Source organism: Delphinapterus leucas, chromosome 2, assembly GCF_059928025.1.
Source record: "Delphinapterus leucas isolate spDelLeu-1000000601 "Yukka" chromosome 2, BTC_Dleu_Yukka2, whole genome shotgun sequence".
In the NCBI taxonomy this organism is placed as follows: domain Eukaryota; kingdom Metazoa; phylum Chordata; class Mammalia; order Artiodactyla; family Monodontidae; genus Delphinapterus; species Delphinapterus leucas.
Window position 1 is genome coordinate 65,731,202 of NC_143130.1, and position 17,868 is coordinate 65,749,069.

General features: G+C 40.4%; 1 protein-coding gene across 17 annotated transcripts in view; it reads right to left on the reverse strand.

The window, feature by feature from the left end:
• The window catches only part of NEO1 (neogenin 1), a 240,638-nt gene extending 229,669 nt beyond the window's left edge, over window positions 1-10,969 (reverse strand). For 9 of the 17 annotated variants that reach the window (XM_089907038.1, XM_089907036.1, XM_089907025.1 and 6 more), the window contains exon 1: window positions 10,713-10,968. In XM_089907038.1, coding sequence (XP_089763164.1) covers window positions 10,713-10,842 — 130 coding nt within the window. In that variant the 5' untranslated portion in view covers window positions 10,843-10,968. Of the gene's footprint in view, window positions 1-10,712 lie in introns of all 17 variants that reach the window. The other 8 variants (XM_030761717.2, XM_030761711.2, XM_089907028.1 and 5 more) reach the window with 4 other exon arrangements.
• Window positions 10,970-17,868: the final 6,899 nt, after the last annotated feature.

The window sequence follows — 17,868 nt, forward strand, 5'->3', positions numbered from 1 at the left end:
ATTCTAGGTACTTATCTTGTTCTGCAGACAGAGTAATATTTCCTTCCTTTGGACACCCAATGATGGGTGTATATTCAAGTCTTTGCCCTAGGTTTTCTTCTTCCTTCCTCAGTGAAATGATCTAGTCTCATGGCTTGAACTATCACCTCTATCAGATAATTCCTGAACCTATATTTCTAGCCAGAGGTCTAGAGAGACCTCTCATCTGAGTCCCAATTCTGTAATACCTTTACAGAGGTGATCTGCTGACATCTCAGGCTCAGGGTATTCAAAACTGGAAATCATATCCTGTCCCTTAAACTTGTCTTTCCTGCTACATCCTTAATCCATTTTCCACTTTAAACCACCACCTCAGTATCTTGAGTCAAACTGGCATGCAAGTATTTGATTAACTGAACTTACTCTAAACTAAAATTGCTCTGTCTTAAAAGAGGTAGTAGCATCTGTTTCAATTCCTATTTTTCACTCAAATCAATGAGCTCTTTTTCCTTCAAAATAGAGCAGTTTGAAAGTTTATGAATCTATATAAAGCAAACATGAACAGTGGTTAGCAGAAGTCGGGTAAGCAGACTGAGTCGACTACTCTATGCACTTCTCATTACGTGACAAACCACAAGTAGCCATGGGAGTTTTGACAGTTGTAAGTTTTAAATTGTTCCTATTCTTAATTATATTGTTTAATTTACATTTATAAGTGAACCATTAATTCAAGACAGGATAAAGGAATATGAACAAAAGACAAATAGACAATTCTCAAAAATAATATAAACCATTAATAAAAATCTGAAAGATGCTCAATTCCATTAATAATTTTAAAATATAAAATTTAAAGAGATATACATTTTCATCTATCAGATTGGCAGAGACTATGAGGTCTGAAAATAACTAGTATGTTGGCAAGGGTGTGGGGAAACAGCACTCTCATTTGCTGTTGATAGAAAAAAATCAGCTTTTTGGAGAACAACTTGGAAATAACTAGCAAAAAATTTAACACACATGCTCTTTTACCCTACAATTCCACATTTACAAACTTATTCTATACTATATTTGAACATGTGCACAAAGACATTTTGTAAAAGTGGGTTCACTGCATATGTCTGCAATAAAAATTTGGGAGCATCAAAAGAAACTGGTTAAATAAATTATGATACATCTATAAAATACCATGTGGCTATCAAAACAACTGTGATAAATTTGTATGTACTCACATGGGAAGATGTCCTAAAACACACTGGAAAACAGTATGCACAGCACTGCCTCACTTGTTAGTTTTGTTATACATGTATATATTATATATTTTAAATATTTAATTGTATAGATAAAACAGAAAGTCCATAGCTATTAAAAGTGATTATCACTGGGGAGAGGGTTGGAATGTATGATCTCACTTTTTATTTTACATACTGTTTGAAAATTTTCAAATATTTTTTATTTTCTTAAAATCAAACCAACAATTAATTTTACCCCCAAATTTAAAGTTGACATACATATTTTAGCCATCAGGGTTAAAAATGCTGCTAACAGAGAAATTCTATGGCTTTGAGGGGTAGGGACTAGCAGAGAAGGAACCCTGCCCTGGCACCTCACCTCTTTTCCTATCCATATTTCCTTTTCTCCCACCTCAAGTGTCAGCCTGGACTCACACTAATTTGAGGTGAGATGGGACTAAACAGAATTTTCTGAGGGAAGATATTTCTTTCCAGACAGCAACTGTATCTATAGGAGGAGGGGCAAAAGAAATGGCCAGGGGCAGGAAATACCCATTGGCAGTGATGGAAAGGAAAAGAAACTTTCCTCAACTTGGCTGAGACAACCATTTCTGTTTAAGGAAGATCTCTATGGTCTTATGTTTATTTTAAATCTTATTCCTTACAAAGGTGACTAACTGCTGTTGTTAGGGGGCATTTCAAGACAGTCTTTCTACCACTTCTGATCAACTATCGACTTAGAAATAAGACAATACAGTCTGTTAGAACTACATATGAATTAAAGATAAATAGGCTCTAAATAAAGACTTTTGGGACTCTGAGAAACTTATTTACTTCAATGTACAGACTTTGAAAATTATTTCTCTTATTCCCTAGTCTTCAGTTACGTTCTGGAGGTGAGGGTGCATGATGGTTGAGTTCTATGTAGGTGGGGTGCTATTAATAAAGGGGTTATCGCCATAGGAAGTGTACATACAATCTCCTGGACACACAACACTGTGTAAATTTAAAACTAATAACCCAACTTCAAACCAAAAGTTTTCAACTTTTAACCAAAAAGATCCTCAAATTTTAGTTTTTACATTAAAAGTCATGCTATGAATAAAAATTATAAATAAAACTTATAATTTGTTATTCTATTCCCTGAATTTGTATATGATAATGCTATAATCTTAACTAGACCTTACACATAAAGATATTTCCTGGTAAATTTTTTTTTTACTCATTTACTTTGCACCTGAAAAACAAATGTTCTGTATTCAGTTTCCCTGTGGTATCACTTTAAAAATTCACTCTGCTCAGGACTCCTAAGTTTTACTGGATATTACTGACCAGTAATAAATCCTGAAAACCTGTACAATCAATCTCCAGATTTCCTGAAGACATGGAAGTAGCTGCACCCCCAGATGGCTCCATTATTAGCATTCTCATATATTCAAACATTCCAGTAATCATTTCACACAGAGGAAATGAAAAATAACTCTCTCTGAGAGTTCTAGTCTACTGACCTGTTAAAACTAAGTTGGGACTACTCTAAAGACATAGAACCAAAATTATGAGAAAAGTAGTACTATTACTTGATTAATAGTAACACAATGATTCCAGAATTTGTTTCTCCACCTACAGCAGTAATTACACTTTCTCTCTCCAAATTAAGTTATTATCTCTGCTATTAGACCAAGGATAGAAAATATGTCCAATTCATCTTAGTATCTCCACAGTGCATGGCTTTGTGCATAATTATACCTCAAAGATAACATATTTGCAACTAGTCAAAATTACCTAAATTTCTAGTTTTGGCTATACAAGAACTATCCGACTGACTACAAAATTAAATGTAAACATCCTTGCCATAAAACAAACTTAAAGGAGGCTATTTCTTAATGCCATCCGCAGCAACATGGATGGACCTAGAGATTATCATATTAAGTGAAGTAAATCAGAAAGACAAAAACAAATAACATATAATATCACTTATATGTGGAATCTAAAGTATGACACAAATGAACCTATTTACAAAACAGAAACAGACTCACAGACATAGAAAACAAACTATGGTTACTAAAGGGGAAGGGGATGGGAAGGGGTAAATTAGGAGTTTGGGATTAGCAGATACAAACTACTATATATAAAATAGATAAACAACAAGGTCCTATTATATAGCACAGGGTATCCTATAATAAACCGTAACGGAAAAGAACATGACAAAGTATATGTATAACTAAACCACTTCGCTGTACACCAAAAATTAACACAACCTTGTAAATCAACTATACTTCAATAACAAATTTTTAACAAGAAGTTATTTCTCATGCTTCTTTTTAATAGGAAAAGCAAAGACACAATCTGAAATTCAGACTGCCCAACTGCTAACTCCTTAACAAGAAGAACTCAAGTACTGATTTTAGTAAAATAGGACATATAAAACCACTCACTACCTCTCTCTCCTTTCTTTACATAAAGAAGTCGAAGGCAGAATCAAAATATCAGCTAGATCAGTAACCCTGCCAGTTTACTTTACATCCGTTATAAGCCTAAGAGTATCTAATATTTCAAGTAGTACTGCAACTTAAATATCTCACAATTGCTTAACACTGAAGCTTTATTTCTTGAAATCAGCCCTAAAGCTATTTTTACACATATAAAATAAAATCATACACGATCATTTACGGGTAATTTAAAAGACTTTCCCAATCATATCCGACTTCACACTGGAAAAAAAAAAGATGCATAGTAACTTGGGCTTTAGAGAATGACAAAAGGTAATTCTTGAATCAAAGAACAGAAACGAGATCAGTGTTCAAACACAAAACTTAACAGAAGTCATTTAGCTGAGATAAATCTACTACTCAATTTTACAGACTTCAGAGTTATAGAAACTTGGAGATAGAAGGGACCTTTGAGATCACCTATTAATTATTAATTAATTCCTTCAGTTAACATATGAAACAGAGAAGCTATGGGACCTGCATTTTAAAATTATGGCCTTAAGGTCACAATTAAAGATGAAATATCTTGAAGAAATTGTAAAAGTACTGGTCAATGAATGGTATTACTCAATGGCATCATTACTCTTCTAAAATAAATGGAACCCTGACTCCCACATACACACAAAATTATCTTTTCACCAATAATCCTATACAAGGGAATCCAAAATACGGAAGGAAAGACTACACGTGGGAAGATGTTCATTACAGCATTCTTTATTAGAGCAAAATACTGAAAACAACGTCAACATCTATAAAAGGAGAATATTCGTTAGCAGCAGTATGCAGTATAATAAAGAGCATAGACTTTCGACCTGTAAAGGACTGGATCTGAATGCCGACTTTTCCACATGAGAACTGTGAGGCCTATGACAAGTCACTTAATATTTGACACTGTTACCTCAACTGTAGAATGGGGAGATATTACCATCTTCCTCAGAAGGATGTATAAAGGATTAAATGCATGTAATAGAGAGTGGTACAGTGCCTACAGCTCAGTGAGTATTCAATAAATACTTTTATTGGCCACTATTAATATTATATTCATTCACTGGAAGAGTACAGACATTTTAAGTAATGATTATAGGAAAATCTGTATTCAGTGGTATGGAAAGATCTCCAACACATTATTAAGTGAAAAACAAGTTGAAAAACAATTAGTATGATCCTGCTTATGTGTAAAAAATAAAACTATACACACATATCTTCTGTAAATACAGAAGAAAAAGTATTAACAGTGATTATTTACGGGTTAAAAAAGGAATTTGCTGGTGGAAGTTCTACTTTATGTACTTTCTTTTTACTTCAAAACAAACATGTATTTAAGTATTTTTTTAAAAACTTATTTTAATTGACGATTTAAAGATAGTGCGGCAACAAAGAAAATGGAATAATGCACATATAAGGCTGTACATACACCATGATTACAACATAAAAATGATGTGCCATATAGATAGTGAATAGAAAGAAATATACCAAAAGTTATACCAGTGGGTCTAAATGGATTTTTTTTGTCTGTTTTCAAAATCTTTAGTCAAAAAACTCCTTTGATTCTAAACAAATCCAAAACTGGGGTTATATTTTAATATCATCTTTCACTGGCTTGTGTCCCATGACAAAGTCAATTTTTAAAAATCATAAACACTTTTCCTCACCTCATTAGCTCTCTGGGTCAATAATATCTTACCTATAGTCATTTCCATTGACTGTTCTCTTATGGTTGATGCAATTTTACCTAGAAGCCAAAATGCCTACCAATGGCATGGTAAATACCTCCCAACCACACAAAAGTCAGTAATAAAATGAAGGGTTTGGCAAGAAAGACTATGAAATAGGTAAACAGAACTTCCACATAATGAGATTAATGTTACCCCTATACTTTATATTAGCATAGAGAAAACTCGTAAAGAAGAAACCAACAATGATCAATTGCTGGAAAGAAAACTACACTTTCAAAAAATTTAATAGAATTATACTATATTTTTAAGTTCACAAAAAAACATTAAAACCATTCTATACAGACACTGTACTTTACAGTTTATAAGCAATTTTACATTTCATTCTTCTGACAATTCAGTTAGGCAAGCAAGGTATTATTCTTGCCTGCCTATAGCCCCCAACAGATATGTGGAAATGTGTAGAACCATGAGTCACATCCAAATCCTCTGCCTCCATATCCTAAGTCTTTTTTCACCATTCGACATATTAACTTTCATATGGTTTACTAAAAGCGGTCACATTTCTTATCTCCTTTGAACATTCATCCCGGAAATCTATGAACTCCTTTATACTTCATCCTGTTAGGCAGGCAAAGCAGGGCATCGCTCTCTGTTTACAGATCAATTAGTATGATCACTGATCTTTCCAAAGATGACAAAACTAATAAATATTAAAATTGTGGCATATCCAGAAGAAGATGACCAAACTCACAAAAGGTCAAAAACTAAGTAAGATGAAGAGTGGCTGAAGGAATTAGGATGATTAATTTAGAAAGAAGGAGAGAGCAACACACACACACACACACAAATTCTGTCATCAGACATGTGAAGGACCATCATATAAAGGGATCAGATTTGTGCTGTAAGGCCCGGGAGTTAAAAGAAATTCAATATTCATTCAATAAACAATTAATGGGGATCTACTCTGTGCTAGATGCTTGTTCTACACCACGTAAGAAAAGTCCAAATCCTCAGGAGGGTCAGACTAGTAGAGAAGACAAGAAATAAGTAACACAAGATGAAAAGGACTCAGAAAACTATGGGCACACAGAGAATGATGACTCTAACTCTCTTTGGGGGAGGGGGCTAGTAGAAAAAAATGCACTGAACAGATGAGTAGGTGGGAAGTGGCATTAGCAGGAAGAAAGGGACTTCTCTGGTGGTGTAGTGGTTAAGAATCCGTCTGCCAATGCAGGGGACACAGGTTCAAACCCTGGTCCAGGAAGATCCCACATGCCACAGAGCAGCTAAGCCCGTGCGTCACAACTACTGAGCCCATATGCCACAACTACTGAAGCCTGCACGCCTAGAGCCCGTGCTCCACAACAAGAGAAGCCACCGCAATGAGAAGCCCGTGCAGCGGAACAAAGATGAGTCCCCGCTGGCCGCAACTAGAGAAAGCCCAAACGCAGCAACAAAGACCCAATGCAGCCAAAAATAAATTAATTAATTAATTAATTAAAAAAAAAAAAACAAAACCCAGGAAGAACGAACAGCATGTGCAAAGGCCTGGAGCCCTGAAGCTCTGCAGTTAACCTGGAGTGGTGGAGCACCAGGTACACATTAGAAGTGCCAAGAGATGAGGCTTTAAGCTGGGAGTGTGGGAGGCCTGTAGTAAGGAACACAAAAGGCCTCACAATCTTCATGCCAAGAAGTTCAGACTCTAACACTCAAGCTACAGAACACTAAGAGTTTATAAGTAGCAGAGTGGCATGCTCAGAAAAACATATAAGAAAGTTCATTCTAGCAGGAGGACAGGCTTCTAGAGGCTAACAGCAGAGATAAAGAGATTAATTTACAGAGCTACTATTGTTACTCTAGGTGGAGTGATGATGATTCGAGAAATATCTAGGAGGTAAAAAAAAAAATCAAGGAGAACTACTGGCTATGGGAAATAGGGAAGGAGGAGAGTCCAGGATGACTTCTAGATCTCAACTTGGTTGAGTGATGAACAGTGATGTCCAAGGTGGGTAACAAAGGAAGACAAGTCCATGCAATCATTCAAACAATATGAGAGTCGTGGACCAGAAACTGGTTTGTTATTGTCTGGAGAGAGGGGATGAGGGAAGAGGTACAAAGATGAGTTTACCTTTGGTCTTGTGTAATGCAAGGTACCTCTTCAGTGAAGCTACAGAGTGACACGTGAAGCAGAGTGGACTAGAAGAGTCATTAGCTTACAGTAGCAACTGAACACAAGTAAAGTATACAGAATGAGATCAACCTTAGATACCAATATTTGATGAGAATATGAAAGAAAAACGTGAAAACAAATGAAGACTTGATCAGAGGAGCATGAGATGAATCAGGAGATAGAGTGACGCCAAAAAAAGGCAGGAGAAGATTAAAAAAAATTCAAGAAGGTGGGGAGGGTGAAAATTAAAGTTAAATGTACTACATAAAGCAAAGTTTACTAAAAGAAGTTATTCAAAACGGGAATAGACTACCTTGTGAGGTAATGAATCACATCATCAAGTTAATGATTCAGGCAGACAGAGTCACCTATGCAGGATGTTGACAAGAGGATTCTTACCTTAAATGAGAAGTATAGCTACATGACCTCTATAGTACACCTCTGAAGTCTAGGTCAAGGCTAGCCTCAGCATCATTAGGACATCAAATGTTCTTTTGCAATCTGATCAGAGAATTGGATATTTGATTATTCTAAGAAAAGTTTTAAAAAACAATTTCTATATATTTCATGTAACTCAGAAGCAACCAATACTGGATTAAAACTTTTCACTATTTCTGCTCTTGGGATACAAAAAATTGATGCTGAAATGGTAGAAATAGCTTATCTAGTCTACTTCAAATTCAAGCTGATTTCAAATAAGCTCTCACATTGTCTTCCTAACGTTCTCCTTTCTGGCATCCCAATCCCACCTGAGCACCATTCCTTAACCTGTTCACTCTGATTAGAGAAGACCTGCAATGCACGGGTGACTTTATCATGTCATCTTTCCCTAGGTCCCTGCATATCTTTTCAGTAATCTGCCCCTCCTTGCTTCCTAAAGCCAGACTGTGTGCCTAATCATTTCCAACCCTCTGCCACTGCTGACCATTTTCTATCACCAGTCCTTCTCTCTTTTCTCCACCTCCTCATGTCTACCCAATGTTGGAAAAACACTCCATTTATCCTGTTTTCCCACATCCTATTGTTCTCCTTTTACTACCAAATATCTCCATACCCTACCACCTATTCACTGTAATCCCCTACAGAAAGGTATCTCAGCTACCTCTCTACAGCAATTAAAAAATTAAACCACTTACGAATGACATCTGATTTATTAAAACAGCTTGTTCCATTGCTGCTTACTCCCTTCTCAATCCCCTTGATGTCTCTGCAGCTTGCGAAAGAACTGACCAACCCTTCCTTGCTGCAGTTATTCCTTTCCCTTTTGCAGTGAGGCAGAATGGTTTGTGGAAAGCACTCTGCACAGGATCAGAAGATCCGTGCTCTAGACCCAACCATACCACTAATTAGCTGTGACTCTCCTCACCTCCACTTCTACTCAGATCTCACTTCCGAGACACCCCGACACCCAGTCTAGGTTAGGTCCCTGCAGTATACGCTTTCTCAAAACCTACTCTTCTCCTCAGTAGTGCTTATCACAACAACTTAATTACTATATAATTAGTGGCTAAATGGCTATCTTTCCTACCCACACGCCAGACAGCAAACTCCATGAAGGCAAAGTGCACATTTCAGCCATGCTTTACACCTCTCATCAGCACAAAATAAAAGCCCATCAATTGAATTAATGTTGAGACAGACGTTATGACTTCCTAAGAGACTTATTATTTTTATTAATCTAAAATTACTAGCACTTTACTTACAAAATTGACAAAATTTTAAGCAGTAACACACACATAATAGGATGAACTACATGTTAAATTAAATAAGAGTCTTCCAAGATAGTTACATTTTTCTTGCCTATCCACAAGAATAGAAAGGGTTGGATCAGTTACCTACATTTCAGGACCAACATGTGTACTCTAGGCTGAATGTGCTAGTGTGATACTAAAACACTATTGTTTATGTGGCTGTTTTGATAATATCCATTGGTACTTCAGGGTTAAAGCATTTAACACTGGCAAAAGCCGTGTGCTACATATACTCTGTAAGAATACCAAAAGAAAGTTTTTTTATCAGCCAAATTACATTGCCGTGTGATTTTAAATATAAACCAGAGAAAAACAAGTAATGGTTTAGTGAATAGAAGCTGCCACTGTGCCTGACAAGATGACTTTCAAATACAGAAATTTCAGATCTCATGCAAGCAGGTGAAAGTTGTCAAGTTTTATGATACACCACCTTGGTCAAACAATTTAAACAGATTACATGCTAATTTGTCCTTCATCTGCTGAGTGTGTCCCGCTCCACAATTACACTGTAAGGTCCTTACGGGCAGGTTTGGCGTTTTGTTAACTGGTCCCCTTAAATAAATAGGAATGCAGGTGACTTCAATAATCTATGATATAGAAAACCTGAAAATGGCTTTTGCGGCTAAATATACTTAAATATTGCCACCTGAAAACAACATTCAAGTACTTAAAATCCGATGCTTAGACCATTCCCTAGGTTAAGAGCAGTTAACAGGCTGTAAATATAGTTGTAATTCCCAGGAAAGAACAAGCATTTTCATAACGGGAACACTAACAGAATCACTTGGAGCTGTTCTCCAAGGCGCCCTCATCGTTAAGTCAACACCACTGGTTATGAGGGGACAACCGTGTCCCTCGGACACCCTCTATCTTCCACAGCCTCGGGGCTACAAATCCCGCACGAGGAGTCCCTCGAGATCAACCAGCGCTTCCCTGAGACTTCAGCTGGGAAATCCCTGGCCAGGGAATGCGGAGTTCAAGCCCCCCTCCCGCTTCCTTTCCTGAAAATTAATGAATTGGCCGTACGATTGTTTATTTAATGAGGTGTGTAGTGGCCTCTACTGGTGCTTGTGTGAGCACAAGAATGTCCCACTCTTACAAGTGGGATGAGCCTGGGGGAGGGGAGGGAGGCGAGGGGTGAACCTGCCTCCGGGTACAAAGCGCAGAACTATAGCCCGGAGCCCCCGATGCGCCCCCACGGCCGCCCCTCCCCCAGCAGCGCCCCCGCCTGCCCACTTCACTCTCTACCTTGCGCGACCCCCTTTCTCCTCGGCAACCCGAGACGAGGCAGAGAAGTTCCTACACGTTTCCTCCTGGATCCTAAACAAAAACACCGCAGCGGCCGCCGCCGGTGCCGGTGCCGCGCCCCCGCCCCCACCCCGCGCCTCCCGGGCCCGCACCCCGCGGCCGCCGCTTACCTGGGGATTGCGGCGGGGAGCCGCTCCTGGCGGCCGCGGCGCCCGACGCCTGGCGCTCGAGCAGCAGCAGGCAGCAGAGCCAGAAGGAGGAGGTGCTGAGGAGTCGCCGGGCTCTCCGCTCCGCCGCCATCTCTTCCCCGCGAGCGGCGGCGGCGGCAGCGCGGCGGAGCCCTCGCCTCCTTCCCTCCCGCGCGCCTCAGCCGGTCCCTCGCTGCAGGCTAGGCTCCCGCGGCCGCCGCCGCCTCCGCTGCTCCAGCCCGGCCCGGCCCGGCCCGCGCGGCCCCTCTCGCGGGAGGGGAGACTCGGGGGCGCCTCCCTCCTGCAGTGGGGAGGAGAGGGGAGGAGAGCGGGGAGTCACTACATTCCGGGGCGGGGAGGTGGGTCTGTCTCCAGGTTCCAGGCGCCGCCACCCACCGCCGACTCCGGCTCCACACAGCAGCGCAAGGGGGGCGGAGACCACGGGCGGCAGGGGTGGGGGGCGGGGACCCGGGGCGCGCACCCCCGCGCACGCGCAGGCGCGCGCCTCCCTCGCCGACACCCCCTAGGCTCCGCGCGCGGCCCGCCCCCGCTCCAATCCCGGCTGCCGCCTCGCGGGCCGCGGCGGCGGGCACGCTCCCCTCCCCCTTGTCCCCGGAGCCGGGGACAGGCTCGGGGAGCGCGCGTCGAGCGCTGCTGCTGGCGTCAGGGAAACCCCGGAGAAGCGGATCCTCCTCCTCCTGGTCCCCTCGCACCGGGGAGAAATTTCCCCCGCCTCACCTCTCCAGACGCCTCTGGCTACGGAGACCTGAGGGCGAGAGGCGCTCCGAGCCCGGGCTTGTCGGAGAGGCCGGAGCGGGCGCGCACCTCTTTCAGCCTGGGCCCAGGGCCCCTATATAGGGCCTCAGAGGAAGCCGAATGGCCTCCGGGAGGAAACCTGGGTGCGCAGAGGGTCGGCGTGGGGACTTAACGTGCCAGCCAAAAACAATAGCGATCCCTCCCGGCTCTTGCTGGGACCTGGCGCGGCTCCCGTGGGAGGGGGCCCGCCGCCCCGCCTCTGACCTCCCGCTTCCCGGCCGGGCCGCCCTCGCCGCGAGCTTACCCAGGACAGTGCCGGGCCCGCCCGGACCGCTGGACCCGCCCCCTCACCCGCGGCTCTCCGCCCGGGTCCAGGGAAGCAGGGCGCAGACAAAGGTGCCCGGTGTCCACTCCGCCAGCCAGTGCGGGGACCTAAGCCGAGCCCCATGACTCCCCAGGGCTGATCCTCGGGCTGTAACTGAGACCTTTTACCTCTACTTTTGCGGGCCACCTCGCATTTTCGTACCTGGAAATAACGTCTCTTCGCTGGTAAAGCGGGAGCAGGAGGGATGTGATTTTAAACCACTTGGTAATCGTGAGGCAGCACCCAGGCTACCCAAAGTTAGGAGTAAGCAGTTTGGAGTTATACTGCTGATGAGAATACTGAAAATCTTATAAGTTACACCCATGGAAAATATTTTGAGAAAATTTTGTTGTGTTGGTTATGCACTTGGAGAGTCATGTTCGATTGTTAATATGAGTTGGATTTTTATTCACTGTTCCGTATACCCAGTAACCAAAATGTGTTGCTTTCCGCAAGTAGATGGCTAGTTCTCTGACTTCCACAGCCCTCTGTGCCTTCTCGTAATTACTTTCTTCAGATATTTTCTTTTATTCTCAAGTGGCAGAAAGCAGTGTGAGGTTTGCGGTAACATTGGGAGGGGTAAGCTCAGAGTCCTCATAAAACCTCTCAAACCATCAAAACGGTGGAATCAGGAACCCTTTGAAACAATTGACGCTTAAAACAGCAAACACGGGCTTATTGTTTTCCACTAGGGAAACAATTTAAATATCTTTTTGTTTTGGTTAGACTTGTTAACCAGCAAAAATATTTCCTAAATACCCCTGATTGACCAGTTACATTAGAAATAGATTACCTCCCAATTACTTCACAAGTATTTGCTTAATTAACCTTTAATAATCACATCATTATTCAGTTTTCTGAGGTAATTAATGAGAAAGCTCTTTGGAAACTGTAAATTGCCTGGCAAATGTTAATATTCAGTCATCTTTTCTAAGTCTGGAAAATTTTCATTGTATCATAAGTATAAAATGCATAATAATGTGACTTTGAAAAGGAAACTTGCATTTATCTCCAAGTTTGAAAAATAAATGAGTTGTGGCTAATAAAGTAATCAGATTGTTTTTCATGTATGACCTTTGTGAACTCTCTAGTTAATTTATCAGTCCACTGTGTGTGTCAGGATTAAATCAGAAGTTTAAAGCACCTTCTGTAAAATAGGGTGACCGAATAGTATATTGCTGGCTTGTGCTTAAATCAGTTTTAACAAAACCCACTCTAATAAACCAGTAATAAATGAAGCCCCAGATTAAAAATTACAGATTTTATAACAATTCAAGAGTAAGGCTGTAAAGTAACCCAGACACACACTTGAATTCAGATCCTTCACCTTGTTTCAATGTAACCGACATTGTAGTCATTCCCTTTCAAAATCATCATTTGGAGTAATTAACCTCTCCTTTCTTTAGTAAGGCATCTCCGAGAAAACATTTTCTTAGGCATCTTATTTGTCATTTTCATTCTCCAAACAAGATTTCCAACTAATACATCAATCCACATTTATACGGCTAGCCAACGTATTTTTATGTAGTCTATTAATCTACGAAGTGATATTAAACCATTCATGAAATTAACACTTTTTTTCATCTAAGTAAAGTTAGAACGTGAGACCCATGTTCAAGGAATAGTGCACAAAGAAACTTTTACAGCAAAGAAAACAGACTGGCCATTGTGTTCGTGTAAGTTATCAAAGTGCAGGCCAAAAATAACTAGAGCAAATATTCTTGTGAAATTTATTCTAAGTACTATAATATAAAAATTAATAAAGCCTATGAATATAAAACTTGGTCAGAATCTTATTCTCTATAGTGAAAGGATTATTTTTCAACTTTAGAGAGGCAATATAGTTCAGTGTTTAATTGCTGGCAGTAATTAGATTCTGCAGCTGATTCCCTGGCTGAATCCCAGTATCCAAGGTAGAGAAGAAAGCTAGCTCCTTGACAAGTAGATCCCAGTACAGAACACTCCCAAGTCACAGCAGTTTTAAACTAGGAATTACCCAGGTCTTAAGAACATGATTTTCTTCTGCATAGATGTTGACATTTTTACATTTGCTCTTTACATTCCACTAGGTAAGAATTTTTATTTCTCCCTTTCTCTTCCAAAAGCCACCTGTTCTAGGGAGCCATCTCTAATTAAGCCCAGTTAAGAAGGATATGTGCTCCTTAAGGACAAAGCCTTCACAGTATTAATTTTGCTTGTTACACGTTGCTTTAGTTAATCACACATGTTTAGTTCAACAACAATCTATTGACTCAACAAATATTACTGAGGACCTCTTATTTGCCAGATATCCTGGGTACTGGGATAACAAAATTATTGGTTCTTTTGTTTAATATTTATAATGCACTTCATATGTCTCAGGTCCTGCCCTCTCTTAGGGGAATGCAATGGTGAGCCATATAGACAAGGTTCCCGGCCTAGCAGGAAAGGTAAACAATTATAACAAAGAAGTGTGAAGAGTGTTATGGTAGGGAAAGATAAGGAGTGTGGGAAAACATAGTAAGAGCATCTAATCTCACTAAATTGTGGGGGGAGGCGCTAGGGAGGAAAGAGGAGGAGGGCTGGGGAATTAGAGAAGCAGCATGAGTCTCTAAACTGAGACGAATGTGGAAGAAGAAGGGAAGGACTTGACTACCCCTGCAGTGGGAATTGACATCAGATTTGCATTTTAGAAGGATTACTCAGGCTGCTTCAAGGAGTGTAGGGTAAAAGGAGACAAGACCAAGAAAACCAGTTTAGATTTTTGTTAACAGTAGTCTGGGGAGGAAATGTGGGTGGCCTGGAGTAAAACGGAGGGAATTAAGAGAAGCGAACAGATAAGAGAGAGATTTAAGAGATAGAAACCACCGGGGTGTGTGGGAGAGAGGCGATATGGGTGATAGATTTCAGCTTGGGCCACTGAATGAAGGTGGCGACATTCACTGAGAAGGGACCAAGGAAGAGGAGTAGATTGGAGGCACTGTGAGTTTAACTTTGGACAAGTTTAAGGTGTCTATGTGATATTTGAGTAGAAATATCAGTAAACTGTTATTTGTCTCTGTAGTTTAGCAGAGAGAACTGGGCCAGAGAGAGGTGAGTCATCAGTGTATACCATATATTCCCAGATATAAGGTGCCTTTGAATACAGGGTGAGCCCCCATTTTCCCAAATAAAATCCATCCACCTAATAAAACTTTGTGGTCAACTTGCATGTATAAATTTTTAGAGATATAGATGAAATAATCAAGGATCTACTTATAATGTTCCCTGTATTAATTTAATTATACTTAAATACTTTAAGTTACATATTATATAAAATGTAATTTTTAAAATAATTTTATTGAAGCTCCTCACAGTGATTTATGATCACCAGGGTCACATTTTGAATCTCTGACATAGTTCTTAAGGGCAGTCATCTTCACTTCCACCTAAGTTTTTGACCCTATATATGGTGTTGTCACTGGGAATTTTATTCCAGGCCACTGTATCTAATCACATTATATCATTCATCCTGTAATCATATTCACTACCATATCATCTTCCATATCATCTTTCAAAGGCCTGTTTACAAGGACATCCAATATTTGCAAATGTGAAGGAATTTCTCTGGAACTAATTTCTAAATCTGTGTTAAATTTCCTTCTTTCCTTTCTTACCAATTCTGTCAGGTGACTTCTATATGAACATTGAATGAGATCATTGCATGCTAATGTGTATTCCCCCAAAGAGCATTTTGTTATTCAAGGACTTTTTAAGGGTCAGAATATAAGGCGACTTCCTCAAGAGATTATTGTGAGCTGGAAGAAGGCAGGTGTTGGTCTTATATTCAGGTATGTATGGTAATGCCAAGAAAGTGGTTGAGATTGTCCCAGAAAAGTTGAGGACAGAAAGGAGGATTGAGGACTAGGACCAAACCCAAGGAACACCAATATGTTTAGAGTATAGAACAGAAAGAGGAACTTGCAAAGAAACAAGCAGACATGTGAAAGAAAACCAGAGGCATATGGTATCACAAAAACCAAGGAAAGTGTTTCAGGAATACAGGAGCAGTCAGTAGTGGCATGTGTTCCTGAGAGGTCAAGTAAGGTAAGACCTGAAAAACACCCGTTGAATTTGGTGATAAGGTGGTCATGGACAACCTTAGTAAGTGTAGTTACAGCAGAGAGTAAGGCCACCTGATTGCTACAGCTTGTCACTGAGTATGAACAACTTCTTTAAGGAAGAAGAAGGAGGAAGAAAGAGTTGTGAAATCTAGGATTTTGTTGAGAGGGCTGTGGACTTCAATGCTAATATAAGGAGCAAATATAGCGGGAAGTGTTGAAGATTCAAGAGAGAAAGGGAATAATTGATAGCTGTAGAAAAAGCGTAGTAGATAATTTGGCAGCTGTAATTCAGTAAAGCCCGTGATTATCTGACCTCAGTAGCCTCAGGCAACTGGCAATAGGCAAAAAGGACTTCACAGAACAGAGTTACACCCTGGCCTTGTGGTTTCCAGGCAGCTTTCAGCTGTATTTGAGCATGTTCCCTTCTCGTGACACCTTAATGAGGACTGAAAATAAGAGGCAGTATTCTGACATTCGCTACCCAGTCCTCTAAAATTCTATCCTCAAAGGATACATGGTTGGGTTCCAACAGACAGCAGTCACAAAACAAGGCAGTCCAGCTTTCCAGTAAGAATGACAGAATCTTGCTTTTTGATTGCAAGTAACAAAAACCTAAAACAAAATACTATCTTAAGCAGAAAGAAATTTTAATGGAAGAACCCTGGAATCTTAGAGCAAGGATGCAGCCGGACCTCAGGAATAGAACCAGAGCCTAGAGCACCTTAAAGAACCCATAAAGTCCTCTTTTGGAAAGTGCCTTGCCTCTATACATATCTCTGAATCTGCCTCAGCGTCACTCTTGTTACAGAATGGCTTTCTGCGTGTCTTGGTCCACATCACAGAAAACGGCCACTACCATCAACTTCCAAGTTACTCTGTTGCCGTGTGATGCTGACTGTCAGTCCCAATTACAAATTTCCCAGTGAAGGGATTGATTGCCAATCTTGGTTTAGATGCCCACTCCAAATCATTCGGGGAGTAATATGACAGCTCCCATTGTAACCAAATAAATAAAGGAGGAATGTGAAATTCATGGAAAAGAGGTGCCAAGCAATTCAATAGGCATTATGGCAGCTGGGTTCTATTTGTCGCTATATCTCAATTGCCCAGCCTGGTACCTGGTGTTTAATAAACATTTGTCTGAGGAATAGATATTTGATGTTGATATAAAGATTTTTTTAATATGGAAGGGAATTTAGATATAGGTCAAGGGATTTGCTTGGATGGGAAGAGCCAGAAAAGAAGGAGGCAAAGATGGGTATAGGCAAATAGGGTTGTAAGAAGATACAAAATTTGTCCTTGAGCGTCTTGATACTCCCCGTGAAGTAGGCAACAAGGCCATCTGCTGCAAGAAGAGAAGGGTTGTGGTAGGGTGTTTGAGGAGAGTGGTAAATGTTTGAAAGAGTCACAGAAGGGTTTAAGAGAAAGAACTATATATATATATATATATATATATATATATATATATATATATATATATATGAGCCCAGCTGAAATTATCAGTAGTAATAATATATTTGTGATTTTTCTCCATCAGGCAATGCATGGTAAGAAGAGAGATGGTAGATGGTTGCAATGACCCAGTTTCTAGGAGTAGGTGAAGAAGCAAAAGGACAAGGGACTGAGGCACTCAAGGATTCTGAAAAGTGAATTTATTGAAGTGGTAAATCATGTGGTTTAGTCTATATAGGGAAGGAAATAAATCGAAAATGGGCAGAATGACTAAGATAAAAGGAGAGTGTCAAGGAGTTGGAGCACTCAGGAAAACCAAAGAGTAAATGCACTATGTATGAGAAAGGAAGCAGAAGCATAAAAGAGAAGATTATGTATTCAACACTAAAACTTTACTGTTTCAGAAGAGTTAAGGAAACCGAGAAACTTTTAGATAGTAGTCTTCGGTGCATTGCCTTGGGGTGCATTACTCATATGTGTTGGA